Source organism: Dunckerocampus dactyliophorus, chromosome 3 (genome assembly GCF_027744805.1).
Source record: "Dunckerocampus dactyliophorus isolate RoL2022-P2 chromosome 3, RoL_Ddac_1.1, whole genome shotgun sequence".
Taxonomy (NCBI): Eukaryota; Metazoa; Chordata; class Actinopteri; order Syngnathiformes; family Syngnathidae; genus Dunckerocampus; species Dunckerocampus dactyliophorus.
This window is the reverse complement of record NC_072821.1, coordinates 10411520-10439471: the sequence shown is the minus strand read 5'-3', so window position 1 is coordinate 10439471 and position 27952 is coordinate 10411520. Positions and strand designations below refer to the sequence as shown.

Below are 27952 nucleotides of genomic sequence, written 5' to 3'. Positions count from 1 at the left end.
TGTCATATTCGGTCAAAGCAAGCCATCACAATGGTGATTTATTTCTATGCCTCTGAGGAGCCCCATAACCACAAGAACCAAAGCAGATGTCATTTAAACACACATTAAAATGTTACCGACCGCACGTAAAAACTAGTAGAATACGCCATTTGGCCAGCCGTGTCACTACTCAATTCGTACAGGAAACGCAATCTGTTCACCCATCAGGAAACCCGTTGTGTAAATGCATGTACAATGTACATCATTCTCCCACCCCCAAAAACGTTGTCAAGAAATGACAACATAATCAATTTTTTTTTCCTAATATCATATCAATTATCCTTTCCTGGTGATATAAATAATTGTAATGTTTTTTTTCTGCGCTGAAAAACAATACAGACAAAAACATTTGCTAGCAAGGTATGTTTGTATGGATGAATGGCATGTCTCCGTTTAGAAGACTCTGTAGCTGCTGGTACACGAATAAATATATTTCGACTTATGGTAGTTTACATTCGAATATCACGGTGCGTGATGTCGCTGAAGCTCCATCGTAAAAATTGTGAGTGAAGGAAGTGACGTAGGCTTCGCACATGCACAGAACGGATCGTGTTTCTGCTGCGGATTTAGTGACACTTCGTCTTCTACCAATAACAGCTATTAGCATTAGCTCTACCCACATAGCTAAACAACCTGAAATGACCAAATTTGCCCACTAGCATTTCGGAGGCACACAGCATTGGGCCAACAATGTTGTAAGAGATAATGCATGTAAACAGTGACTTCACATAGAAATGTGAAAAATGACAGAACTATTTCGGGAATTCGACTGCTGTAGTGCATGTAAAGTAGTCATTGACTCCTTTGGGGTCAGATTTAAAGGTACGCCCCTTTCAGGATGCAGCAGACTACTGTGTGCTTCACCTTCATGGCTTTTATCTGCAGTTTATTGTCCAATCAACAAGTGTAATTATCTCACATACTCACGTGAAAGACATTACACATGTCACTACTCGATCTGTACCGGAAGCACGATGCGTTCTGAGCACGTCCAAAACGCATCTACATCTCACAGCTTGTTGACCTATTTTACAGCAGTCACGCATCAGGCAACCTGATTTGTACTACGCATGTGTAAACGCCATCATCAGTTGATGTATTTTACTGCAGTTGGGGATTGTGCGCCCGTCATGTGCAACAGTGGCGTTTTGGAGGCACGCAGCATTTGGCCAACAACGGTATAAGAGATCATGTATGCAAACAGGGGCCACGTTAGCGTGAAAAATTGAGTGACCGAAGTATTTCGGGAATCCGACTGTCAAGGTGCATGTAAATTGAGTCCTTTGGGGTCAGATTTAAAGCTACGCCCCCTTCAGGATGCAGCGGAGTACTGTGTACTTCACCTTCATTCATGACTTTTACCTGCAGTTTATTGTCCAATCAGCAAGGATAATTATCGCACCCACTTACAGGAAAGACATTAGACAGGCTGTGTATAATAAATCTTTCTGCAAACATTATATTGGCGACATGCTGAGAAACAGAAACGAGCACGTGTAGGGAATGTGCTTTTAGAGGTGAGGCTCGGGTTTCCTCATTCATTTGGTCCTTGCAAGTTCATGCTTCGATAAGGAATGCATGATCCCATTTGGTTCTATATGTCTGGTGCTTTTGGGTAGTACATTTGTATTGAAAACATATAGTGATATGTTCCTATAGTCCAAAAATGTCCATAAAGTAAATCTTTTTTAAATGATCAGACAGAAACGTGAAGATTTGAGTGTGTAATCAAAATTAGACTTACAAAACACTGTATTGTCCCAACAGAGTGTGCCGTGCATATAGGGACCCACCCACCGTCCAAGCTACCTTGTAGTGCACTTCCCCATTCTGTGAGCACAGCGTCCGGGCTAAGGTGTGACGTGAACGCGCCGCAGCAGCCAATCACAGATGAGCTCGGCTTGATGCTGACGGGGGAAAGTTGCTGGTAAGAAGAGCACTTTTTCCCTCCCTTACCTCGCCACTTACTCTCATTGACATTACCACACAGCCACGGATCTAAAGCCTGGGCGCATTTGTTTTTATATCGGAGGTCCACGAGTTTCCACTGGGGGAGACAAACAAAGGGGGGAGGAAGAAGAATAAGACACTTTACACGCAGCACAGGATACCGACCGGACAAGTCAGCTGCTTCTCATCCGGTGAGTTTATCTTATCTTTTGAAAAACTATTTAAAAAAACCCATTAACCTGAATTCTCAATATTTGACTATTTAACGCTGAAAATGTGATCTCTGTTGCTCACAGTCAGGCAAACAAAGCGAGCTGATTAGGGGTTTTGTTGTCATTTATGGGCCACAAAAAGCGTGTAATTAGTTGTATTCACCCAGGAATTAGACGCATGTCACTCGTTGCACGTGCAGGCCTGAGGGAAACAAATACTCGCTTCAACCTGAACATTAAAATACAAGGTAGTCACATGTAATATCTGCTAGTGTTTGTAAGTATGTCCAGCCAGCCGTGTGCGTGTTAGGGTGAGACTTTGTGAGGTTACTTCAGTGTTTCCTTCTGTCACGCGTGTCGGGCCGGTGCTGTGACACCATTAGCCCCACTGTTGATCCCAGCCTGCCTTCGGCCTTTTGCCAGGACAGGGCTTCCAAGAAATCGCTGTTGCGTGATTATTATAATGCTACATAAAATACATAAATAAATACAAATAATAATAATAACAGATACATTACTTAAATTGCAGTGTAATATGTGTCCATTTCACACATTTGCTACGAATTGGATATTCAAAGAGTAGCTTATGTATTTTTCCCACTCTGTGTGCTATGTGAAAATAGACGAGATGAACTGAAAGTGCATGGCTAAGTAGTCAAATTGGCAGGTGATTTTTGTCTAATATGGTTGCTGAAATCTAATTACACATTGTTAACGAGCAGATGTCCTCACGAAAGCTCTTTAGAATTCACAAATCTGACAACGCCATGATTGACAGGCCATTTTATCAAACATAGCCATTTCAAATGCACATTTCCGGAGATCACAGTTTTTGATTTATTACCGAATGTAACATTTATAATGCACAAATTCCGATGTCTTTAAATTGTAGTTAACTGTTTCCTATTTATTAACTACATAAAAATAACCTAATTTCACAACAACAACAATAATAATAGTAATTTAATCGAATTTATAATAATATCGAAGTAATTACTTAAAAGATTTGATTTTATTATTGTTGATTTATTATTACCATTGTATCCAGTTTATCTCTTACATAATTTACAATGATCTCATCTGTCCCATTTTAATGTAGATGCATTTAGAGTATGGCTTCAGTTTTCTGCATATATGTATTTGCAGTAATTATTTCACTTTTATACCACGCCTATAGACGTTTAAAGGCTGCAAACATAATCCCCAATAAAGGCCAACCAGTCCACTAGGCCAGAAACAATGTCACTGTTTTCCCCTGCGTCTCCCTGTTCTGTTTTTCACTTCTTTCTTTTTGTGTCTTTTTTGTGTATTTAAAAAGTTTCCAGTGGGCGCACAAAAAACTCGCATCGCCAGTGGGGGAAAATAGCGGCCAGATTAGGCTTTCTTTTCAAGGTCTCTGACATTAGTTGCTGCTAATCCGAATTGGGCTAATTGCTTTCCCAACATCAACCCATATACACCCCACCCTCCCACCCACCCCCGTCCTCCCGCTCTCTGTTTATTGCCCACCAACTTACCTTAGTACATGTTGGAAATATTATGCTCCAACTGTGCTGAGCAGGCGGAGGGCCTATTGGCATGCAAGGTCTCTGGAGAGAGACCGACAGAGACAGAAAGGACAGCGAGAAAGAAGACAAGGAATTAGCCATTGGGGCGGATTTACAGCTTAACCAAGAGAAATCAATAACATGAGGTATTGTTTCCAAAGAAAACTACTTGACACACTCATCTGGCATTGTGTGTGTCTTTGTCAGGGAGGAAGGTTAATAGAGGGGTGAGTTTTTGACAGCTGCAGCCTGTGTGACCACTGAGCCGCAATAACGCTTTGCATTGCAAAGGCAGACTACTATTATTGTTTTTGGATGAGGGTTGACATCACAAGATGAAATACAATGGCAACTATACGCTCGCTGGACTCTTTATTCGGTACGCTCTAATCACATCCTGAATAGCACAACTTTTATTGTCCAATTTCGATTGGTATTCAACAATAACACAACAAGTGTATTGCATATACTGGTAGTTGTCTCCAATACTTTGTACGTATGCACACACGTATGATACAATGCAACCACAATAAGAAATGAATTATTGAATTGTCTTTGCTTGTGCTTGTCAATCAAACGTGACTTAAGTAAAAAAAAAATATATATTTTTTAAACATTACAACGTTACTTGTTTTAATGGTTTAAAATATGAGACATCGTTTTTAGGATGATGTAGTGCTTCTCTACACCATGCACTGCAAACTACAAGTGCAATAATAAACATATTCAATACACACAGCACTGTACCTCTAACAATGTCAATCCAGATGTATCTGGTTGAAACCAAAACATTTATTTTCCTAGTGAAAACAGCTAAAAGTGACGCCAGTCAGACATGCACCGTCTGTGTGAGATGCAGCCCAACCAACAGACAATATTGTAGTGGCAAACCTACAGTGTGCAATGCAAATTTTGCCAAGGCACATCACCCATAAAAAAATATTTGGGATGTGACAATTTCCTAACACATGAACTGAAACACGTGTATTTACACTGAAATGCATGTGTTTACAGTAACCAACATGAGGGTTTCTCATGGCTGCAAGTGAGGGAGGGAGGGGGTGTTTGTGGTCTAATGTATGTCTCATAATGAGTATGTGTGTAGGGGGGGTGAAGGGGTGGGTTGTGGTCCTTTCTTGCTATAAGCTGCATGGGTCTACCATAGTCTTGAGCCACCACCAGCCCAAGTGAGGAGAAACACGGCAGCAAAAGGAAAGAAAGCACCATGAATGTGCTCGTTTAGTTTACGGCTTGTTTGATGAAGGAGAATTGGCCAAAGTGTTGTTCCTCGCCGCGGGACCCTCAGTGACAGTTTTGAGCAGCTCCTCTCAGCTCATTATCTCGCCGGCCCACTGAGGGCCCCCATTCAAGCAAAAGCCAGACCCTCTCGCTGTCTTTCTGTCTCTCTCTCTCTCTGGCAGGGTCGTTTGTCTCCTCATTGAAGGCCCAGTCCGGAATGCGATGGTTGTTAGGGAGCCCTCTTTCACCTCCAAAGTGTTTTATTGATGAGCTCTGACTTCTCCCACTTTTTCACATGTCAAAGAAGTCAAGTGTAGGCCTCCATGACTTCATTTCATCATGGAAAGCTCCCTTCCCCCTCCTGTTGCTTATAGCTTGCCCCTTTTGCGCTCCCCCCTCTTTTTCCTGCATGCAACTCTTCCTTTTCCTCCCCATCTTTGAGGAGCTGCTATAGCCCACAAGCTGCAACACACATGGGCGCAGAGGGGCTGCCTTTTGGGTGCATTGAGGTGTGCCCTAATAAGACGGCCATTCACCCAGCGCCGTGTTTTAGGACAGCGTGTGGCCATGGCTACACACTCATTTGCTCCACTTTTATTTACGCGTGCTATTTGCTGCTCGTCAGGCCGCCGGAGTGACGTCGCCTTTGCCGCGCAAATGTGGCCATAAAAAGCAGCGAGCTTGCCTAAAGGCTGCGCTCTTTACGCACTGCCCCTCTTGTTGACAGGAAGGGGAGGAGATGTATGGTGGTGGTGGTGGGGTAGGGGGATACTGAAAAGAGTCAACAAAAGCACGTGGTGGACATTTTATTTGTTGGGGAGCGATGGCTGGTGCTGTACATTCTGAAAAAATACATACAGTATTCCTATACTTAATATACTGCACGTATCGAACATAAGTATTCAATAAAAACAACCTTCTCCAGCAAAGGCAGACGTAATTGATTGCTTAATTTTTGTATTTCTTCAACAATGTCATTTTTTAAAAACTTAAATGACAACATAGCCAGGGGAAAATGTTTATAGATCCAAGCTAAGTTAAGAAAGTAAATAAAAAAATTAAAAATAAATCCTCAAATATACCTACAACAAATCAGGAACATTACACAAATGAATGTCAAATATTAAATGTATAAACAGACAAACAAGCTAAAATGATTCATTAAAGAAAAAGAAAAAATCCCCAAATATACCTACAACAAATCAGGAATATTACACAAAGGAATATCAAATATTAAATGAGTAAATAGACAAACAAGCCAAAGGAGTATTTAAAAAACATAAGATCCTCAGACCTAACGCCCCTAAATTCCTACTTTGAAAAATGTATCACGTTCTTATCATTGTATTTAATTAGTTGTGTTTCAGTCAATTATTTTAGATGCCACTGGTTTACATCTAAAAGCCACATTAATTTGTATTCAAATGCATGCAAAAATATTTCGTACTGTTATGTTGGTAAAGTCTGTGGACCTTCTATACCAACAGGCTATGGGCCTACATCGTATAGTGCTTAGAGTGTCCTAAGCACTCATGGAATGGCGTTACCCATGAGCAAGGCACCTAACCCCCCCAGTTGGAAAGCTGCCATACTCCTCCAGTGTGCCACTAATGTATGCATGCTATGTTCACTACTACAGCAGTCAAACATGCAGCACAATCAAGTAAAATAAGATATAATAAAGTAAGGACATCATGCAATCGACTTTTGATTTTATACTTGTTCTTTTTGAGCATATACAGTAGTTTATTTCATCTGTGCAATACCTGTTCTGAGTTATTTGCTATAGAGTATTATCTAAACAATGTTGTTAGTACTTTCTGGACAGGTTGATATACCGGAAGTGGAACTTGGACAATGGACAGTGATACTTGGTCCTCTTTTCTTTTTTTCAGCGTTGTGACTTGGCCATGTTCAATCTGCAAGAATTCTTCAACCATGTGGCACTTCCGACTTTGTTTTATCTTTCAATATTCAGCAACAGGCCCAATTTGCATGCACCGGGCTGATTAGTAAGGTTTGGACAGAGGGGGTGTGTAGGGGGTGGGGGGTAGTGGGCCAAGACTCCCTCTTTTTTTTCTCTCCTGTATTTTCTCTCGCTGTGACTCGGCCCAGTTTCCCGCTTTTGGCTGTGCATGGTGCCGGGGTGGGGGCTGGATGGGGGGGGGGGGGGGTGTTTATATGGGGGTCGGGGAGGGGGTGATGATGACAGAGGTCGGGTCGCGCTAATGGGCCAGTGAAGAGCGGAGGACCAGGAGGAGCACATACATTAATACACTTTTCTCTCCCTTCTCCAATCAGCATAGGTGTGTTCATTCTTTCCCTTCTTACCCCCACCTCCTCCTTCCATCCCTACTCCCTCCCTCCTCTCTCTCTCTCTCTCTCTCTCTTTCTCGCTCTCTCTCTCTCTTGCCCACTCTCCCATTCGCTCTCTCCCACGCCAGCGCACATCCACGCCAAACTCGCTGCGTCCTGACATCTGAGTTCACTGTCAATCTCTGTCTCCTTCGCAGGGATATCCCCTCCGTCTTCTTCTCCACTCCAGCACCCTTTTGGAAACTATTTTTTTTTGTTGCCCAGCCCCACTCTCCTTCACTTCCACGAGAGAAGACCCGCCATCATCGTGGGTATTTTACCCCTGTTTTTTTCCCCTGTGTGTGGGCCGTGGACAAACAGGCAGCACAGTTTGGTTTTGACAGCGACACAGGATGCCCCAAAAAGGTAAGAGTCTTATGCATTTTTTTTTAGTTCTGTTAATATGTGTTGTTATGATGTTATCTGTAATTGTTATTTTCTAAATTAAGTTTTTTGTTTTCTGGTGCAGCATTTCTTTAAAATCTATAGCAAAAAAAAAAAAACACCTCTTAGTATTTTAAACCAATTTTAAACACCGCTCAGTATTTTTTTAACCAAGTTGATGTGCTCCATTTTCCCTATTTATAAGAGCGTAAAAAAGTCCAGTGATCATTGTGGAGAATTGGGCGCAATGACCCGTTGAGCAAAGGCGTCAGATTGATTCATGCCGACCACTCAGCCAAGAGACTTCTTGCAGAAAAAGAGGGAGGCAAACAAAAAATAGGGAGGAGAGCCCCCCTGTTTAGACTGACAACAAAAGCAAGTAAAAAATCTGATATTACAGCAAAATGATAATAATAACCAAGTAAATATAGTCATGTAGTAGATGAAATAATTTGCTACAAAAACAACAGCTCCAGCTGGACTGCTTTAAAAACACAATTTAAGAACTGCGTGTTCTATTTAATTTTCTTGAAAATACCAGCCACCAAAACAGTTCCACCAAAATAAAAGGCAGCAAACTCCCATGTAATATATTTATACGAAATTATTGCCACGCTCATTTTACATGCAGTCGTTTTCTTTGAGAGACACCTGCTTGTAAAAATATTGTGTGTCGTAGTTTGCACATTGTAGCTACTTGCAAAAAAATGAGGCCTGCACTCTCCCTCTTTCTTTCGGCATGCTGTTGTGTGAATAAGCATACTTGAATTAAGACATTGTTGTTCCGGATTACTAAAGCAAAAGAAATGCAGATTAGATGGTATAGTTAACCCCGGGAACAACAACGTTTGAGCTTTCGACCCTAAATAAATGATTAACCACATGCGCCATACACAAGCTTAAAGCTACTTAGAGTAGCGCCGTGCTGTAATTTACACCTGAAATGACGCTTTTATTTATTTTGCTGCACCATGACAAGGAGTTTACATACTTTTTATTTAAATTGTAGCAGCTTTTGAACATGCTAGACTAGTGTGTGTGTGTGTGTGTGTGTGTGTGATGGAATTTTGAATGTGATTAATGACCGAGCAGCACTGTGCAGCACAAGCAAGCGCACACTTTACATCCCTAAAACACCATTAGACCACAACACAACTCTGCATGGAAGGGAGCTAACATGAAAAAACGTCTCCCTCTCTGGCCCCCTTTTTCCCCTTATCTGTTGCCCAATTGAAAAGCTTCTTTTAATGCATTTGTCTTTTCCAATTGAGCGCCCTACTGAGCTCTTGTGTCTTTGGACGCGCTTTACAACCACAGCACCAGCGGCACCAAACTACCACCAAATATTTAACAGCGAGAAATAATTCAGTTTCTCTTCGTAAAAAAACACACACACACACACAGAAAACAAAAACAGCATTCACACTCACACACACACACATTTGCTGCACCGGGGTCACGGTCGCATGTGTGTGTGTGTGTGTGTGTGTGAGAGAGAATGTGTGTGTGAATGGTCCCGAAGGGGGTGGGATGCATGCCTCCGGCTCTTTGTATTAATGTGAACTTGTTGGTGTGTTTAGTGGGGAAGCTGTGCGTGTTTCTAGCGGCCCAGGCCGAGCTGTCGCCCCGGGTTTGATGTAGCCTAAAAGGGGGTGCATTGTTAAGAACCCCCCCACCCCCTATTCTGATCCTAGATCCTACTCTTTACGTTTTCTTTTAGCACTGTACACTTGTATAGGGTTTGAATTAAGTTAGAAAAAAAAGGTTGATAGATTAGTCCATCGGAATAAATGAGTACATCAGTATAGCTTTGGCTGTGCTAATGTCTTGTTTTGCTCTGTCCTATAGGGAGGCATTAAGTAGTGAAAACGGCAGATGATTGACTAAATTGTAATAAGAGTGGACAGTCAACTCTGTTTCCAGGCAAGTTTAATACAAAAACATACAACACAAAAAAAGGATGCTAAACCTCACCAAATATCTTACTTAAAAAAATAAAAAACAAGGAAAGAGATGACAAAAAGATGTATATTTGTTAAAAAAATGTTCCTTTTAATATGATGCTTACCAGTTGTTATTATCTTCCCTTGTGATGCTTAGAATACCACAACCAAGCGACGTGGGAGTCTGGCGTAGCCTCAATGATGCAAAACAGTAAGTTTTTTTTCTAAATCTTTATTTCCTGCTGTGAAACTTCTAATTGTGAGTGTTTGCATGGACGCAGCACCCCCCCCCCCCCCCCCCCCCCCCCGACATTATGCCCTGGTTGTTATGGTGCAATAACTTTTAAAAGAGGAGGTGGAAGTGTATTATAGGCCTACATTTGCATGACTGACATGAAGGAGGTGTGTTGTCACTCATTTGACTCTCGTTTCATTGCTGTTAATTCATTTTGGTCATGAAAGTTATTATTGAACAAGTTAATCATACCAGTGAGGGGAAGGGGGGGTTGGGAGATTTTTTTTTTTCTGCTTGAGTTGCTATTAAATAATTGCACAGGCGCCTGCATTAGCGTTAAGACTGGCTGCCAGGCTGCATACAAGATAGGCCTGCATGAAATAGAAAAATAATGTTTTTATGCAAATGAGTGCATCATTTCCCCATAGAAAACACCCACACACACCCACACACACACACACACACATAACATGCACCTTGTGGGTGACTAGACCGGAAGTTGGGCTGAATGCTGTCTAATTCCTCGTGCAAACAAGACAAAAAGAAAGTTAAACATGAACGTTTTCTCTCTTGCTGCTGGACAAGAGGTGTATGACATCTGTGATGAAGGTGTGTGCAATAACTTTATTACATTACATCCTACATATGCACTCATGTCTGTGCTGTAATCTGTGCAAAAAATGTTTTTTATGTGTGGCGTGGGCAACAACAATGCGTTAACAAAGATGTTCAAAAGCTTGGCAAAACTGTCCTCACTCATTTTACACGAGGGGATGTCTTCCCCAGGCCCTCTTTTTGGGTTGTCCAGAGGTCGCGGAGGGCCTCGGTCGTCTTTTGTGCCTAATAACTCCTGGGTGTACATGGCGGGGAGTGTCTAAAATGACACCATATGTTTTGCCATTAGTGCAGCAGCAATAGAATACAAGGCGAGTAATCAGCGCCAGCGGGCGAGATGGACTCCGCAGGCACTTGAGGGAATTGAGCCATGATTAAGACTTATATGTGACAGCTTTTATCGATCATGCATTTTAAATATGATGGCCGTAAATCAGAGGTGATGGAGTAGCAGCAGCAGAAGCAGCAGAGCTTTAACGCTGCGAAGCCAATTTGGGCCTAACAAGTCCATTAATTCCACTTAATCCTGGAATTAGCAACGAGCGGGAGGGATGATAGTGGATTTAGCATCAATCACATCCACGCAAGATGGAAGATTATTACACATCGCGGCCAAAAGGGGATAGGAAAGAGGCCTTCTTTTGATCACATGGGTGCACACCATCATCATGGCTGCAGTGTGCAATTGTTGTCAAATACAAACAAGGATGCAAAGAGGAAGAGGAGCAGGAGGAGGGGGGAAACACTACATGTCACTTTTAATATGTTAAGAATCCAGGCGCGCCCTCGTTTCTGTGACCGCGCGTAGCGCCCCCCCTCACCCCCCCCACCCCCCACCCCCTCAGGCCACCTTAAAACCAAAGTACCCCCCCTCGGAGGGTAAACGAGTAGCGTCCAATTTGGTCTGAGTGATATCCAAATGCAGACAGAAAGGCTCGTTTTTATCATGCTACTATTTGTCGTGACGATGCGATTTCGCAGCGCTGGAGCCGTGTCACAAAGTGACGTGGCTGCCACAAAGTGCTCCAACTGATCTTTTCAATTAGCCTGCCGTGCATGATCCGAGGCGACTTCCGCCCATTCCCAGAAATTAAGCTCAAACTTGACGTGCGGCGAGTTTTATTTTAAAGACAAATGTCAGCCAGGCTCATCATATTTTCTTCCCCCCCTCGTCTATATTTGGAGCTTATTTATTGCTAAGGAGCCCGGGCTCCGGGAGTCAATGTAGCGGGAGGCAGCGCAGGGGAAGGCAGCAGGGCGCGGAACGTGGAACGTGGGGCAGACACTCCCGGGACTCCACGCTCCCTTTCGGCTTCAGGTTTGCGGACTCCGGATATTTACTTAAACACCATTTTCCCCCTCTTTTCCAGAAAAATATATTTAATGCTATTTAAAGATACTTTCATGTGTGCGTAATGTGTGCATGTGGTTGGACTAGTTTTATATGACAGCTAATTTAACAAAATATGATCTATTTTTTTGTTGCTTTTAAAGTGGAGATGCACGCGGTGCAGGGGTTGATAATGATGCAATGGTTTTACCATGCTCTTTTAACACCAAACCTGTGCAGAAATGGTGCTATTGTGCATGTGTTTTTATGCAGAATTTAACAGTTATCCTGCGAGTGCATCGCAATTTACAATCAAAATGTGCTTTTTTGTTTACATGCATTTTTTACAGTATAGTGTAAAAGAAAAAGGGGAGTTATGATGACCCTCTCGTCTGCCCACGCAGGTCACAGCGGCGTTAACCAGCTCGGCGGCGTGTTCGTCAACGGCAGACCACTGCCAGACTCCACTAGGCAGAAAATAGTAGAACTCGCCCACAGCGGTGCTCGACCCTGCGACATCTCACGAATATTACAGGTGACCAACGCGCTCCTATTTTATTGTATTTGTATGTTTTTTCCCCCCCCAACATTTGCTCTAGCCACAAAGAGGCTAGAATGCAGGCAGTGCGCATATGCAAATGGTGCGCAAAGACGTTTTTATTATTATCTTTGGACACAGGAGACAGGAGAAGGGAAAAAAAGATGCCTGCTCTAATTATAAACTAAAATAGCTCTATTGTAGTAAATGCCTAATTTATCATTCAAGGCATATTTTCTGTGTTTATAGACCCATGATGAAGTCCAAGTGGTGGACAGTGAAAAGGTGATAATGACTTGAACGCCATCGCAAGACATTCCACGGATAGTCTTAAATAATGGATGTGAATTGTGTCTTTTGGTCTCCATCCAGGTGTCCAACGGCTGCGTAAGCAAGATTCTGGGCCGCTACTATGAGACGGGCTCTATAAGACCGCGGGCCATAGGCGGCAGCAAGCCTCGGGTCGCTACGCCGGAGGTGGTCGCCAAGATTGCGCAGTACAAGCGGGAGTGTCCGTCGATTTTCGCCTGGGAGATCCGCGACCGGCTTTTATCGGAAGGCATCTGCACCAACGACAATATACCCAGTGTAAGTTGACACACACACACACACACACACACACACACACACACACACGCTGCGCGCGCGCATGATTGCATTAACACCATCTAATGACTTTTGTTTTGTTTACGCGTGCGGGGTGCATCCAACCATTCACTCTTCTTATTAATGCTCAATGCAAAGTGTGCGCGCGTGCATGTGTGTGATCACCAGCACAGCCAATTATCCATTCCTTTTCCTTACATTGCTGCACACTTTCTCCTCTCATGTAATGCGCCATCTTGGGCCCCCTTCAGGTGTCATCGATAAACAGAGTACTCCGCAACCTGGCGAGTGAGAAGCAACAGATGGGCGCAGATGGCATGTATGACAAGCTGAGGATGCTCAACGGTCAGACAGGAAGTTGGGGGACCCGGCCCGGCTGGTACCCCGGAACATCAGTGCCCGGCCAGCCCAATCAAGGTGAGCCTTACCAGCATCATGAGACACCTTGTTGCAAGTGTGCACTTTTGTGGCCGAAACAATTAGGCCTCAGTGCCTCCACTGTGAGCAGACGTGGACATGCGTGACAGCCCCGTCCTCCCACTAGAGAGGTGTGGTGCGTGCACAAAGGAATGTTTCCGTCCACACGCAATGATGGCTGATGGGAAACACTCCCACTCTCCACGCAACGTGTAATTGCTCATTAGCAACAGAGGCCTTTGTCTCGGTCTTTTTTTTTTTTTTTTTTTGTAGCGCTCACTTGAAGGCCCACCAGCACTGAAGCAGGCCTTGAAGTGTAAACTAAATAAATAGCCTATATAGATTTAGTCGTTTAAAAAGAAGGCAAATAATCATTTGCTTAATTGTTTGATCACCATTTGAGCAAGTGGTGGGGGATATTAACGTGCACGAAAGCGGAAACGATCACTTTAACTACCATTCATTATCGCAACCATCATCATCATCATTATGGCTATTTTTAATAAACATAAGTGAAACTGATAAAGATGGAACGAATCAGACAACAACATTTCCACTTGTTACCGTGTGGGTTACTTTTTCATGCAATTAAAATGATTATATACTTTTTAGATAATAATATATATAATGTTGTCCAAAAATGTGTCTTATTAAATATTACATTTTCTATGCTATGTTTGCACTGTATATATATTTGATCTATTTATATCATATTATGAATAATAACAAGGTAGGGATGCGGCCTGTGCCAAAAGGCCCTCTCTGGTAGTGTTCCTCTAAAAAAAAAAATTAAATCAGCTAATTATTAATCAGGTAAATAAACCTCAGGCTCACCCCCCCGGGTGAGGTGCTCCTGAGCAAGGCATACATCCCTCTTAATTGGAATTCATGTCTTTGATTTAAAGCAGAAACACTTTTTCTTCTACAACCACTACTACTATTACTACTACTAATCATAGTAATTACTACTATTACTTTGATGAAGATCAAACGAAGCAAATAGAAATTAAACCCACCCAATTAAACCGTATGGTAATGATGGTAAAACGGCAATAATGAAAAATAATACTTTTAAGATAAAAATGAAGAAAACAGTAATTAAACCTACATCTACCATAAACAATAACAATAATAATAATAATAATAATATTAATAATGTGAACAAGTACGATTACTTTTAAGATAAAAATGAAGAAAAAGGTAATTAAATCTGCCTCCACTACCATGATAATAGTAATAATAATAATAATGATAATAATAATAAGTGCTTGGTTAGAATGGGGGGGGGGGGGGGGGGGGGGGTCAAGTTTACATGTCAGGGACCCCCCCCCCCCCAAAAAAAACATAAACAAAAAAAGAAACCAAACATTTGGCTGCGCAGTAAACGAATAAAGCGTCTTCCATGTGGCCTATATGGCTGTAAATCCCGTCTGCAGGATTTAGTCTCTCACTTTCTCTTTTCACTTTTAAGCGGTTTCTCAAGAGTGTTTTGATCCGGTCTCAGTGGCTGAAAGGTGCCGCAATTGGTTCGCTATTTTTTTTTTTCTTTCTCTCTTTTTTTATGCTGCTTTTCCGCCTCAGTGGCTGACACATCGCGATACTAAAGAATGAGTTTATTTCCCAGCGCTTTTGGAAAGAAAACAAATCCCATCCTAGCGGCGTCACCGGGGTCTGGCAGACGGAGGATAATAGCGGCACAGTCAACCCCTTTTTTATGGATTATCCCCACAAAGTATTTGTCTATGGCGTAGAATAGTTGTGTGTCTTGTTTCGTTTGATTCCGTGTGCAAAGTGTGTCGTGACATCAGGTTAACCGTGCTGTAAATATTGTGTCAGGCCTGCAGGACGCGTTTGCACATGTGCGCTGCACGCTGCGCGGACTTTCTCGACGTGATAATGATGTCCAACAAGTGGACAGACATTAGTCGATAAGCCTTTTTTTAAGGGAGGTGGTGTTGGGGGGGCTCACCTCATGGTGGTGAATAGATTGGCCTTATTTTAGAGTTGTTTGGGTGGGTGTAGGATGGGTGGGGGGGCTTGCATGCTCTCTCCTCACTCATTTGTTTCCAATTGAGGACAGAAATCCTGAGTGGCGTGGACGTGATTAATGATGCTAGTGGATAAGGGTTAACACACTGGACTCAAAGCTCTGTTGACCGGCCTCCTCTTGGACACAATGCCAAAAAAGACTGTGGCCTGTGCAGCTCCAGTGGGAGAGGATCCTTTTGTATGGGTCATACACCCCCCACCCCTCCCATATATTACACCCACCGTGGGCTCGCTGCTCGTCCCTGCCTGTGTCCACAGTTTAATGGTTTCCCTTTACTCCTGAAGCCATTGTATCGCCCTGAAAAGCCCCCTCTGCTATTCAAAATAAAGTTGGTGGTCACCTCAATGGTTATATACCAACGCCCATATGGGAACCACCATTGATGCTTTGGACTGGGGGTGGGTGCCACTGAGTTTGGGTTTTTAATACATGTCTCTGAAAAGAGGCTGGACGCATCTTGTCAGCTTTCGACAACACGCAGCATTGTTGCACATTTAAGCCGAACTTCTGTTCCCACAATATTTGATCAACAATAGAAATAGTCTGTTACAGAGTCAAACTGTGGCTGTGGTGAAACCCTTCATTACATTGCCGATTTTGTTCGTTAGTGTTTTTATCTTTAGTGTCACGCAAGAGTAATATTAGGGTGTCAAAACACAATTTGAAGATGATGAAGGCAATGGCGGCAGAGGTAGAGTAGGTCGTCCAGAAACCGGAAAGTTGGCGGTTTCGATCCTCGCTCCCTCCACCCAATCACTCTTGTTGTGTCCCTGGGCAAGACAGTTCACCCACCTTGCCTCCACAGCACTGGTGGTGGTCGGAGAGGCCGTAGGCGCGAATTGGCAGCCATTTTTCCGTCAGACTACCCCAGGGCAGCTGTGACTACAGATGTAGTTTACCACCACCAGTGTGTGACTGAGGAGCGAATGAATGAATGGTTCACCCCATTGTGAAGTGCTTTGTGTACCTTGAACAGCGTTATATAAAATCTAATCCATTATTAAGATTATCATCATTTTTACTTGTCCCACAAGTGTAAAAAGAAGTTAACCACCATAAAACTTAAAAAAAAAAACAAGACAACATGTAACGACTTTGCATGACTTCCATGTTGAGTCTTCTCCTTTTGGAATAAGTGGGGCAAAAAAGCCAAATAAAAAGCAAAATGCAGAGTGGATCCTTTGGTGCTCACTGAACAATGATGCTGCTTTGATGCTCTTGTCAAGCATGCGCTGATGTCCTGCATGACGATGGTTCCCTTTTTTTTTTTTTTAAATAAGTGTGAGTCAGCAAAGTCAGCTTAATGCCTCATGGCGGTGGTTTGAATGAGCGTTGCAAAATCCAAAGAAAAAGCAAAAGACAGTTAATCCTTGCATACTTGCGGAACATGAGCTGTTGTCAGGCACCCTGATGTCTCGCATGACGCCGCGCCTTACCTGGGCTTATTTTGACTCGCTCAAAAAGCCCCCAAAAGCCAAACAAAGCACGCGTCCAACATGAATTACTCCATGCTGGCCGAGCTGAAGTCTCACAACATTTGCTTGATGTGAAGTTTTGTGTGACTTTAGATGTGTATTTTTTCCGACTGTGTTACAAAAAAGCCAAAGCAAAAGTCTCGGTGTGATATCGGTGTACGACCGCAGTCATTTATCGTGCAAAAACTGCTGCCAAAATGTTCTAAAAGCCAAAGAAAAAGCATACTAACTGCCCAGCATCACTCACAGGACTGAAGCTGTGTGCAACTTTAGAGGTTCCATTGTAGTTTTGTCCTCACGACGTCCTCGGCGCCCCTCGAAGCGGCTGACTGACGTCGACGTAACCGAAACTATCCGTTGCTTGCACATTTACGTGTGAGAATGGGCGGTAATGAAGGATTTTTACACCTACGGCAGTTTGTTGAAGTCGTTTACCTCCATTTGCGCATATTTTCATTTCGATTCTTCTGTTTTCACGTATTTTACACTCAGCTGACTTGACTACAAGGACACCAAAGCTGTCACACATGCGCAAACCTTTCTTCAGATGGCTGACAAAAATGAAATGGGTGCTGTGGTAGAATCCAGGTTAAGCCATGCTTTTGTTTTAAGCTTGCTTTGCACTGAACAGGAAGTCACCGTGCGCACGTCTGAATAGCGTATAACTCTACAGTATGCTGTCATTTCACGCTGGTTGGTGATACTGATGAAGTTAACTGTGCTTTTTACATAGAAAAGGACCTTTTTGGGTCAACAAATGTGGATGTTGACTTAAGCGGGCCCAGTAGCTTCTACACTCCTATAATAAGGTGTAATTACGTACATGTTTGCGTCTTCTCAGATGGCTGTCAGCCGCAAGACGGCGCAGGAGAGAACACGAACTCCATCAGCTCCAACGGTGAGGACTCAGAGGAGACTCAGATGCGTTTGCAGCTCAAGAGGAAGCTCCAGCGAAACCGCACCTCCTTCACGCAGGAGCAGATCGAGGCGCTGGAAAAAGGTGTGGACCTAATTGTGTGTTACATTGTGTGTGTTTGTGTACATTTCATTTATTTTTCCAGTCAACTGGTTCAATACGTTCATGTCCTTTATAGCGGAACACAAAATATAATACCATTCACATGGTATTATATTTGTTACTCTTTTATTAACTGTGCGTATTTTTACAGAATTTGAAAGAACTCATTATCCCGACGTTTTTGCACGTGAGAGACTAGCGGCCAAAATCGACCTCCCCGAAGCAAGAATACAAGTAAGCATCCATTCAGCTTTATTTGTTATTCTTAATATAAAAAAAGGCAGCATTAACTGAGAAGCGATTTCCCCGTCAGGTATGGTTCTCCAACAGGAGAGCAAAGTGGAGGCGGGAGGAGAAGCTTCGCAACCAGCGGCGACAGGCCAACAACTCCTCCAGTCACATTCCCATCAGCAGCAGCTTCAGCACCAGCGTGTACCAGGCCATCCCACAGCCCACCACGCCTGGTAAGGCCCACTACAGCCCTGCGGGGAGTGGGAAGGTTTCACTGAACCCCTGGGACTTACACAATGGAATGTCTGTGTATTTTAAAGCAAAATTCCATATTGAAAACCACGGCAACAGAAACCTTTACGGACGGGACCAGCAAGTTTAATTGTCATTTTAAAGTGCAAAACCGCAAAACAATCAAACACTGTTTTTTTAAAACATAGCGTTGCAGAAGCTAACCACACACAACAACACAAAACTAACTTAGCTTATCGGTGACAACGTGAATGGTGACGCTTGATTCATGCAGCTTATGGTGTAGATTCTCTTATTAGGAATGGGAATGTTGCCCAAAAGACGCCAAAGCCTTTCATGCTGCTGGAATACGTGACGGCCGCAAGAGATTTTGTGCAAATATTAGCAACACTTAGACCAGGGGTGTCACTTGATTTCATTGAGGGCCACATCGCACAGTACAGTTTTTCTGTCCAAACACATTTAGAAGGAAAGGCGAAGTGCGTTATTGACAGACATTATTCCCAGGCTCTCGTGGCGGCGGGCCACATCTGGCCGGGGGTTTGAGTGTGTCCCAGCCTTGAGGCGTCATCTTTGCAGACACGTGAAGCTACAGTAAGCGTGTATTTGCGTTCAAGTGTGTCACCCTGTTCCTCTCCTTGCAGTGTCGTTCACCTCGGGCTCCATGTTGGGCCGCGCTGACTCAGCACTAACAAACACCTACAGTGCACTGCCCCCCATGCCCAGCTTCACCATGGCAAACAATTTACCTATGCAAGTAAGTTCCATTCAACACTGACGTCTGTGTTTCTTACGGGCTAAAGACAAAGAAGAAGAAGAAGAAGAAAAAAAAAAAGTGAAATCAGACCCGACTACTGACAACCATGCTAAGCTAATGTCCACATTCTCTCCACCCCCTTCCATCTATTGTAGCCCAGCCAGACCTCCTCCTATTCCTGCATGCTGCCTACCAGTCCGCCTGTGAATGGGCGGAGCTACGAAACATACACGCCCCCTCATATGCAGGCACATATGAACAGCCAATCAATGACCACTTCTGGTACCACCTCAACAGGTAGGCAGAGAGTTCATTGTTTACATGCTGGGAGGGGGGCGGGGGATGTTAGTAGCCACCTTCCCTAATTAGGAGGCGCTACATCATCATGTGCGTCCACAGCTCTACTTTTCATTTTTCTTTATTTGACCGAGCCTGTGGTTTAGTCGCGGCCCATTAAGGGGGGGGGGTGCCATATATATACTGCTTCTAGTCATGACGAGTTAATGGCGCAGAAGCACATTTCCTCTGTGCTAAATTGCTAATTAATGTGATTCATTGGCGGCTTGTACTCTCTGTTTAAATGCCACGGCGTGCAGCGCTGCCTTTTTTATGCCCACCGCTCACCTGTTAGCGCCCGCTGCCAGGCTAACGGCGCCGCGAGCCTGGGTTGCAAGTGCACGGCTGGAAACTGTTTCTTGGCATTTTTAGTTTTAATACAAGATGGACACCTGCCACTTGAATGACATTTGTACTTTTATTTGTAGAATATTACATTTCTTATAACACGTTGGAGTGGGTAGTACTTACAAATTACACTTCGTTTGCAGACAATCTCATTACATGCTTGAAAAATACTTTTATTATTAGTATTAGTATTCCTAATAAAAATGGGATCATTTTACCCAAACTCTTGATTTTTATGATTCCGCCGTATTTTTCCACAACTTCTGCATTCCTTAAACAACCCACGCTTGAAGTGTGCACATGCTGAACATTTCCAGACATGATATGCAAAACAAATAGAAAACAAAGTTGTCTATTTTTGGTTGTAATCTGTCAATCAAGATGTACTACTATCGTACAAAACGTCCTAATAAGAGTTTTTTTAATTGAATGATAAAAATATGCCATCCATCATCTATCCACCTTCTATGCCGCTTACCCTCACGAGGGTCACGCGTATGCTGAAGCCTATCCCGGCTGACTTCGGGCGAGAGGCGGGGTACACCCTGGACTGGTCGCCAGCCAATCGCAGGATAAAAATATGCAATTTTACCAAATAAAGACAAATGATATGACGTCGTCATTTGACAAGAATAAAGTTGTCGTATTATGATACGAGAGTTGCGACATCATGACCTGAAACCTTCTAATTTGATGAGAATAAAATCACATTACATCAAACGACAGCCGTCATTTTACGAGAAAAAAAAAACAGGAGGAAAAAGTTCAACGTAATTTGACAAAAGTGCGACAAAAGTGAAGTCGCGAGAGTACGACACAAACGTCGTAATATCGCAACAAAAAAGTCACTCGCCGAGAATAATGTCTTAATTTGACAAAAAATGTTACAATACTACGACAAACGACAAAAAATACTACGACAAACTTGCAATCGGAAGAAGAAGTCGTTTGACGATACAAAAGCGGTCGCCACCCGACGAAAATGCTGTCATTCGACGAGAACGAAATGTTCATTTTACCAAACGTTAAGTTGGAATACTTCGATATAAAAGGGTGTCATATTTGACAATACGAAAATCGTGGAAAAAAAAAAAAAAAGTGACTTGCTGAGACTAGTCTTGATTTTACAAAAAATAAACTAAACGCTACCAAGTTTTAGTGTGATAGAACTACACTTGTCACATTAGCACGGAAAAAGTTCCACTACAATATTAGGACATAAAAGTTGCCACTTGACGATACAAAAGTGGTAATATCGCAACAACAACAACCAAAAATTGTAATCTGGCAAGATGAAATTCTTTAATTTATAACGTTAGGATGGAAAAAGTTGTACTTTGACAATACAAGTCATCATTTTACCCACGTTGTATAATCTGATGACAGAAATATCATTTTACCCAAATCGAGTAAAAGACACGACAAAAAGTCGTTTGATTTGATGAGAAAGTCATCATTTGACGAGACCGAAAAGAAAAACAAATCTCCTTCCCCTTCGAAAGCATTTTTTGTGACGTAGTTTCGATTGTCGGACTGTTTTCCTCCCTTTCTATTCTTTTTGACAGAATCCCATGTGCACATCTTTGGGAACGTCTTGTCCTCATCTCAGCACGTTAACAATCTTTTCAGCCACATGGAATTCCCATGTAGTCCTGTTCATTCCCACGTATTTACGGCACCTCCATTCATGCGTCTGCTTTGTGCTGCAATAAGACTCTGGAAGTAGCTCACGTCTTGTCTCCCCCCCCCCTCTCTCTCTCTCTCTCTCTCTGTGTGTGTGTGTGTAGGACTCATCTCTCCTGGAGTGTCTGTCCCAGTGCAAGTCCCAGGGAGCGAGCCTGACATGTCTCAGTACTGGTCCAGACTACAGTAGAGACAAGAGCTACTTCACCTTGTGAGCACCTCCAACGTGGACCTGTCGTGTGCTCCTCACACACACACACACACACACACACACACACACGCTCGCATAAAACATAAACACACATACCGGAGAGGAGAACAAGGACTTGTGTAGCTGCTGGCACATTCAAACGAGGACGACGACAGGACTGAAATAAATGGACCTCTGTGAAGTGCCCGCTCTTACATTTTTATGGAACAAAAAAAACGAAACAATTTTTTTTTTTTTTTTTTTTTTTTTTTTTTACTATTTCCAGTCATTGTTTCCTATTTTTTTTTCTCTCTGGTGTGTTAGTAAAAAAAAAAAAAAAAAAAAAAAAAAAAAAGGCCATTTGTATGTGAATATGAATGATGGGACGCATGAAGCTGAGACATTCTGTGCTGCCGTGACTATCTTTGAACGACTCTCTGCATGGACGCATATCATTTTGAAAGACTCTTCGGAGAAACTATTTATTGACCTGACAAAGGAGCACACACACACACACACACACACACACACACACACAGATATCAACGGCAACATGTGGCGAGGACGACACGTGGAAGCAACGAGAAGCCTGTAGTCTGTAAATGGTAGACTGCGTCTTTGCTATAATAATAATAATCCCCCTTTTTTTCTTTCGTGTCCAAATGTAAAGTACTTGTCTTCCCTGGAAATCTTCGAGAGAGAGCGAGAGCGAGCGAGAGAAAAAAATCTCCAATAAAAGTTGATTTCATTTATACTCCCCCCTCCTCTAAGAATATCCTATAAATGTTCCATGCATCATAAAGTACATTTCTTTAGGGTCAGGTACAATTTGTCTCTTAGCTAGAGTTGTATTATAGTGTCCTATGGTCAAAATAAAAAAAAATGTGTGCAACTAGAAATATTTAATTCCTATAATTATGATTAAACATTTGCTTGACAAAGAGTTTTAAACTTAACGTGTTTGGCAGTTGTTTACAAGTACATATCAGATTTAATCATTGTTGATTGTAAAACAGACCAAAGCCTTTGTATTTCATCTAGTACACAATGTTTGTTTCTTTTTTTAAACATATTAGTTTGTGTGTTTTGTTTCGTTACATCGGCTTCCGGTCTGGAAGTCTGCGGCCGAGACCTGCGATTCCTTATTTATAATTGAAGACCATGGGAAGTTTGTTTGTTTGTTTGTTTGTTTTCCCAGCATCATCTGTCATGCTCTTTTTGTTTTATTTTTGTTCTTTTATTGGAATTTTTGATTTCAGTGTGTATGTAGAACATGGACACATACTGGGTTTACGTCTGGGTACATGGAGATATGAAAAAAACAAAAAACAAACAAAAAAAAAACCACAACAAAAAATGTTGACACGCTGTCTCTTAAATATTTCAATTTAATTTTATTTAAAATGGAGCTTTCTAAATGTATTTTGTGAAAACTATAAAAAACATTTTGTACAGTAAAATTGTGTCTGAAAAGAAGTTTTTCAGTCTGTTCACTGTAGATGATGACCTTCGACCGCATCATTTCTGGATGTCCAAGCGAAGGCCCTTCCCTCTGCAAGGGGCCACACTCTTCCTTTCCTCCTTCCGAGACTTAAGAATGCAGAGAAATGCCAGCGCGACGCTTGCAGCGTGCGGCAAATAACAAAGCTGTCTCCGTGCGGCACAATGAGGAAAAAAGGTCAAGCAATCCGCCGTCGCTGGCTGCTGCTTTAGCACACTTACAGAAACAATGACGATGGCAAAGATGGAGCGGGGGGGGGGGGATAAAGCGAGGAAGTGGAGCCGTAGTGTGGCACAGCAAATGAACAGGAACTTGTTGCATTTCTGTTTATTGCACTTTTTAATGGTGCCGTCACTGGACTGCACTGGTGTTGATAAGTTAAGTGATATCCATGGGTCATTCGTCACCTGGCAAGCAAAAATTGAAATTCTCACCAATTTGCATATTAAAATAAAGTATGACTGGTTCTGTTTCAGTTGGTGCACTTCGTGGCAGCCGGGCACCGTTTGTTGTAGCATTTACAGAAACATGAGATTTGATAAATGCTGGATTTGCACTTTGTGTAAGGTTTTGAAAAACACAAATTTGACGTTTTTACATGTTTTCACAAGGTTTTTTTTAATATTTTTTTTCCGTGCACACACATAAACAGTCATGGAAAAATGATGACGTGCGCGACTGTGCACTCTAAGACAATTTATGATGGCGAGGCTTTTTCTGTGACGAAATTTCTGTGAATTGTTTCGTCACAGCTCACCGTTTTCTGTGTCGTTGGGCGGATCAGGACGTGACGTAATGGTGACGTGACAAGAGTAACACACAAAAAATAGATCAGTAGAAATCTTGTCTGCATCATGGACACTACGCCATAGTTCTGATTTTGAGTCAGTGTCACTCTTGTTAATGTCTGAACAAACTAAATGTTCACGTTGCGTGTCAATGCAGATGTCAATGCCGCTAATTTGCATTTAGACTTCCCCAACTGACTTTTAGTTACATGGCGTGTGGACGACGCTGGTCACGTTTAAGGAGGTTTAGCTGTCAAACTAAGTTTGGTCAAAGTACACGTTGGATGCCGCAAAATGCTCACTTCGGTGCTCGCTTTGGTGAGGTGTTAGACTTCGGAAATCGCAGCAGCTGCAACTGACGTTTTGTTTCTTTCATCGACTCTGTGACAAACAATTTTCACGTCACAAAATGGCGATGCGCAAATGGCCTGAAAAAGCAAAATATGTGAACAGTCTCATCATCGGTCTAGTTGAAACAGTTCAACAAAAAAGGGGCACTTTAAAAAGAACGAGTACAACAAAAACTTGTATTTTTCTGAGAATAAATGTCATATTTATCCGGTTTACAACAACAAAAAAAGTTGTCACAGGATAATGTATTTATGAGGAAAAACAGATCATTTTATGAGAATGCAAATTGCAATTTACAAAGTAAATACATAAATTATTCCTAATTTTAGGAGAAAAATTTAAATGTTTCAAAAATTAAATTGAGTAAAAAAAATAATTTTACCAGAAAAAAGTTGTACTTGTCACACAATAAATACACAAGTATTTATGAGGAAAAAAAGAGAGAATTTTATGAGAATGCCAAGTGTAATAAAATGAAAATCTTTCAAACATAGAGAAAAAAAAGTCCCAATTTTACAAGAAAAAAGCTGGATTTTGCAGAGAGTAGACGTATTTATGAGAGATGAAATTATAAGAAAAAAGGCCAACTTTGTTGTATTTGTCTGAAAAATAAAGACATATTTAGCATATACTAGAATAAGTTATTTTTATGAGAATAAATATGTAATGTTTATCAGAAAAAAGCTGGAATTGCCAGAGAATAAAAACTGTATGAGAGAAAAAAAGGGATCATTTTATGAGGATAAAATGATCCTTTTTTATTACCCTTTTAACAATAAAGACAATTTTTCATGAGAAAAAAAAGATAATTTCAATACAAAAAAAATCATATTTCCCGATAACAAAGACATTATTATGTAAAAGACAAAAGTCCTACCTTCAACAAAAAAGGTTCTAATGTTCCGATGTTGTGAGAAAAATGTCAGAATTTTGGGAGAAAAAAAACTGTAATTTTCTAAGAATTAAAAATGCATTTTATTTATTTATTTTTTTTACATCATAATACAAAAAAAAAAAGTGCACCTGGTTTGGTGGGAGCAAACACACACACAGTGCATGCGCAGAAACAATAATTGCGTCAGCTTCATGAACGTGTGGAAATGATGACATTCATGAGAGCTGAGGGTGTGCTAAGCAAGCTGCACCTTTATACTCATAATATTATGAATGTATTCCCACAACATGGTGAGTTGATTGTACCAATAACAGCGTAGAGGGTAACGTAGCATGCGACGTCATTCACTTTCTACTGTTTCCTACGCCGCACGAGGTTTGAATTTTTACCCCATGAGTTCAGAGAGTAGTTCATTCTTCGAGGTAAGAAAGTTCATCTACCAATGATTGAAGTACTTCTTGTGCTGCTACATTTGGACTGATCGACTGAATTCGCACCAACACAGCAAACCACAGAAGACCGACACTTCTTTTCCACTGAACTATTCCACGCACCTTCTCATTTTAACACCATGGAACGTTATCCAGTTGATGTCGTTTGCCCTTTGCCTTCATTTCAAAGCTAAACATTTGACGCTAAGGACTCGTTTCTTTCAGCATCGATGACCTGTGTCTATTGCTTTTTTTTTGGCCTTTTGTGGTACAAAAGCAGAAGAGGCAGCGTCAACAAAGTGGAATCCACAGTGGAAGCGACAGGAAGCAGACACTTTGTCATGCAAGCGCATGGAGAAGTGCGTCTAAACGTCTGGCTGTGGTGCTGTACGGTGTGGGAACGCGCGCGTGTTCTTGGGGGGGGGGGGTCTCCATTTTACAGTGGTTAACTTCTTTTTACACTTAAAGTGCACATTTCAGTGTGTTTTGCTCCTTTTGCTTTAATTTGCCCAGTGATGAACTTCTTTTTATACTTAAAAAAGGGTATTAAATTGCTCCTGTCATTTAAGGTATTTAAGTATTTTGTTGTTGACTTTGAGAACTTATTCTTAGTTTGAGTTTGTCATTTAAATCTAAAGAGCGTTTTGTTGTTTTAATACCTAAATATGAACAGTGGTCAGCTTCTGTATCTACTTGAAATGTGCACGATGCATTTTGAGTATTTAAGTCTTACGACTGTTTAGTTGTTCTCACATGAACGTCTTTGTCACGGCGAGTTACGAGAGTTACGAATGATAAAATGTTCCTCAAAAGAGCCCCCGTGTGGTTTGGCAGGGTTTGATTTTGGGTGAAAACTCCAAGAAGAAGCTTGAAATGATATGAGATGTGGCCGGGCGTCACGTGGGCGGGTCGTCGTGGCACACAGGCAGGCGCTTTTGGTTGCCCGCAGCATCTTGCGAGTCGGACGCACTAGAAATCCAGGTGCTTGCTGCCGGAGCTGCCTGAGCCGCAGGCTGAAGCCGCCATGGCCGCTCCTGCCAGCTCCCCCCTGCTCACACGACTCACCGTCTCAGACAAGTCAGGAGGCAAATGTAATCGCTATATAAATCAGAGGGGGGAGGGGGGAGAAAGAGAAAGAGAAAGAGAGAGGGAGGGGTGTGGGGGGAAGATTATTAAACTGGTAAAAAAAAAAAAGTGCACTTCCACAGTGGATCAACGTACAGTAGACGGTCGCCTTCAGAGATGTTTATTCAGAGTCATGTTGCCTTGAAATTGCATTAGATGCTTCAGCACTCTGCACAGTACTGCTAGCCTGTTGCTAAATGCTTCAGTTACGTACGTCTCATAGAAGCGGTGTGTATGCGTGTGTGTGTGTGTGTGTGGGACATGAGAAGATGCTTTTACGCGACGGTCTACACAGGAAAATGGACTTTTTGCGCTGCTTATTCACGTGACGGTGGCATTTTGGAGCGTGGCATTGCAAACATTTGAATGTATACTTGACCAAAATATGTTTTTGACTCCGTTTGTCATAAGCAGAACTCAAGGACAAACTCAAACAAAGGCCCTTTTTCTCTCAAATATTGTTCACAAACAGTGTTCCCGCTAATTTTTGCACACACCTGTCCAAAACCTGACAGGTTACCTTTATGTGGTATTTTGTACACAGCGTCCTCCATTATTAGGCACCTTGCATGATTATTAGTTTGATTATTTAACAATAACGGTGCTCTTGGTCAATCCAAAATGTTAATAAACCTCAAACTTGAATATTTAAGGAAGCGAAAGTGAGGTTTTGGCTTTTGGTGAGAATATCTGTGTGCACAATTATTAAGCACTCAGAGAAAAACTAAAATATTCCCATCTCACTACTTTATTTTCATTTTATTTGCAAAGTCAGAATGATAAACAAACATAAACGTCACAAATAAATATTTCTGACATTTCCAAAAATAAATCAATGACCAATATAGCCACCCTTTTTTCAACAACATGGAAAAGCCTTCCATGCATGGAGTCTGTCAGTTTCCCACATCCCCCCCCCAAAAAATGCATGTTAGGTTAATTGGTGACTATAAATTGTCCAATTTAAAGAGTAATGTGAGCGTTAATGGTTGTTTGTCTACATGTGCTCTGTGATTGGCTGGCGACCAGTCCAGGGTGTGCCCCGCTTCTCGCCCCAAGTCAGCTGGGATAGGCTCCAGCATACCTGCGACCCTCGTGAGGATAAGCGGCA

At 42.1% G+C, this 27952-nt stretch overlaps 2 protein-coding genes across 9 annotated transcripts in view; one reads left to right on the top strand and one right to left on the bottom strand.

Moving 5' to 3' along the window:
- Positions 1-1947: 1947 nt before the first annotated feature.
- Positions 1948-23168, top strand: pax6b (paired box 6b). Of its 8 annotated transcripts, none has more exons than XM_054769658.1 (15): positions 1948-1966; positions 2072-2180; positions 7501-7708; positions 9827-9880; positions 10490-10513; positions 12254-12384; positions 12637-12672; positions 12760-12975; positions 13245-13410; positions 17777-17935; positions 18105-18187; positions 18267-18417; positions 19081-19193; positions 19349-19490; positions 21665-23168. In XM_054769658.1, exons 3-15 carry the CDS (start codon positions 7696-7698, stop codon positions 21748-21750), a joined length of 1374 nt encoding a protein of 457 aa, XP_054625633.1. In that variant the 5' UTR covers positions 1948-1966; positions 2072-2180; positions 7501-7695; the 3' UTR covers positions 21751-23168. The 8 variants fall into 8 exon arrangements, with proteins under 8 accessions (XP_054625633.1, XP_054625641.1, XP_054625638.1 ...); XM_054769663.1 differs by lacking the exon at positions 1948-1966 and adding an exon at positions 9575-9649 and having other exon boundaries at positions 2005-2180; XM_054769665.1 differs by lacking the exons at positions 1948-1966; positions 10490-10513 and adding an exon at positions 9575-9649 and having other exon boundaries at positions 2005-2180.
- Positions 22071-27952, bottom strand: part of elp4 (elongator acetyltransferase complex subunit 4) — a 72109-nt gene continuing 66227 nt past the window's right edge. Inside the window, exon 10 of the mRNA XM_054769667.1 lies at positions 22071-26814. Coding sequence (XP_054625642.1) covers positions 26686-26814 — 129 coding nt within the window. The 3' untranslated portion in view covers positions 22071-26685. The remainder of the gene's footprint in view (positions 26815-27952) is intronic.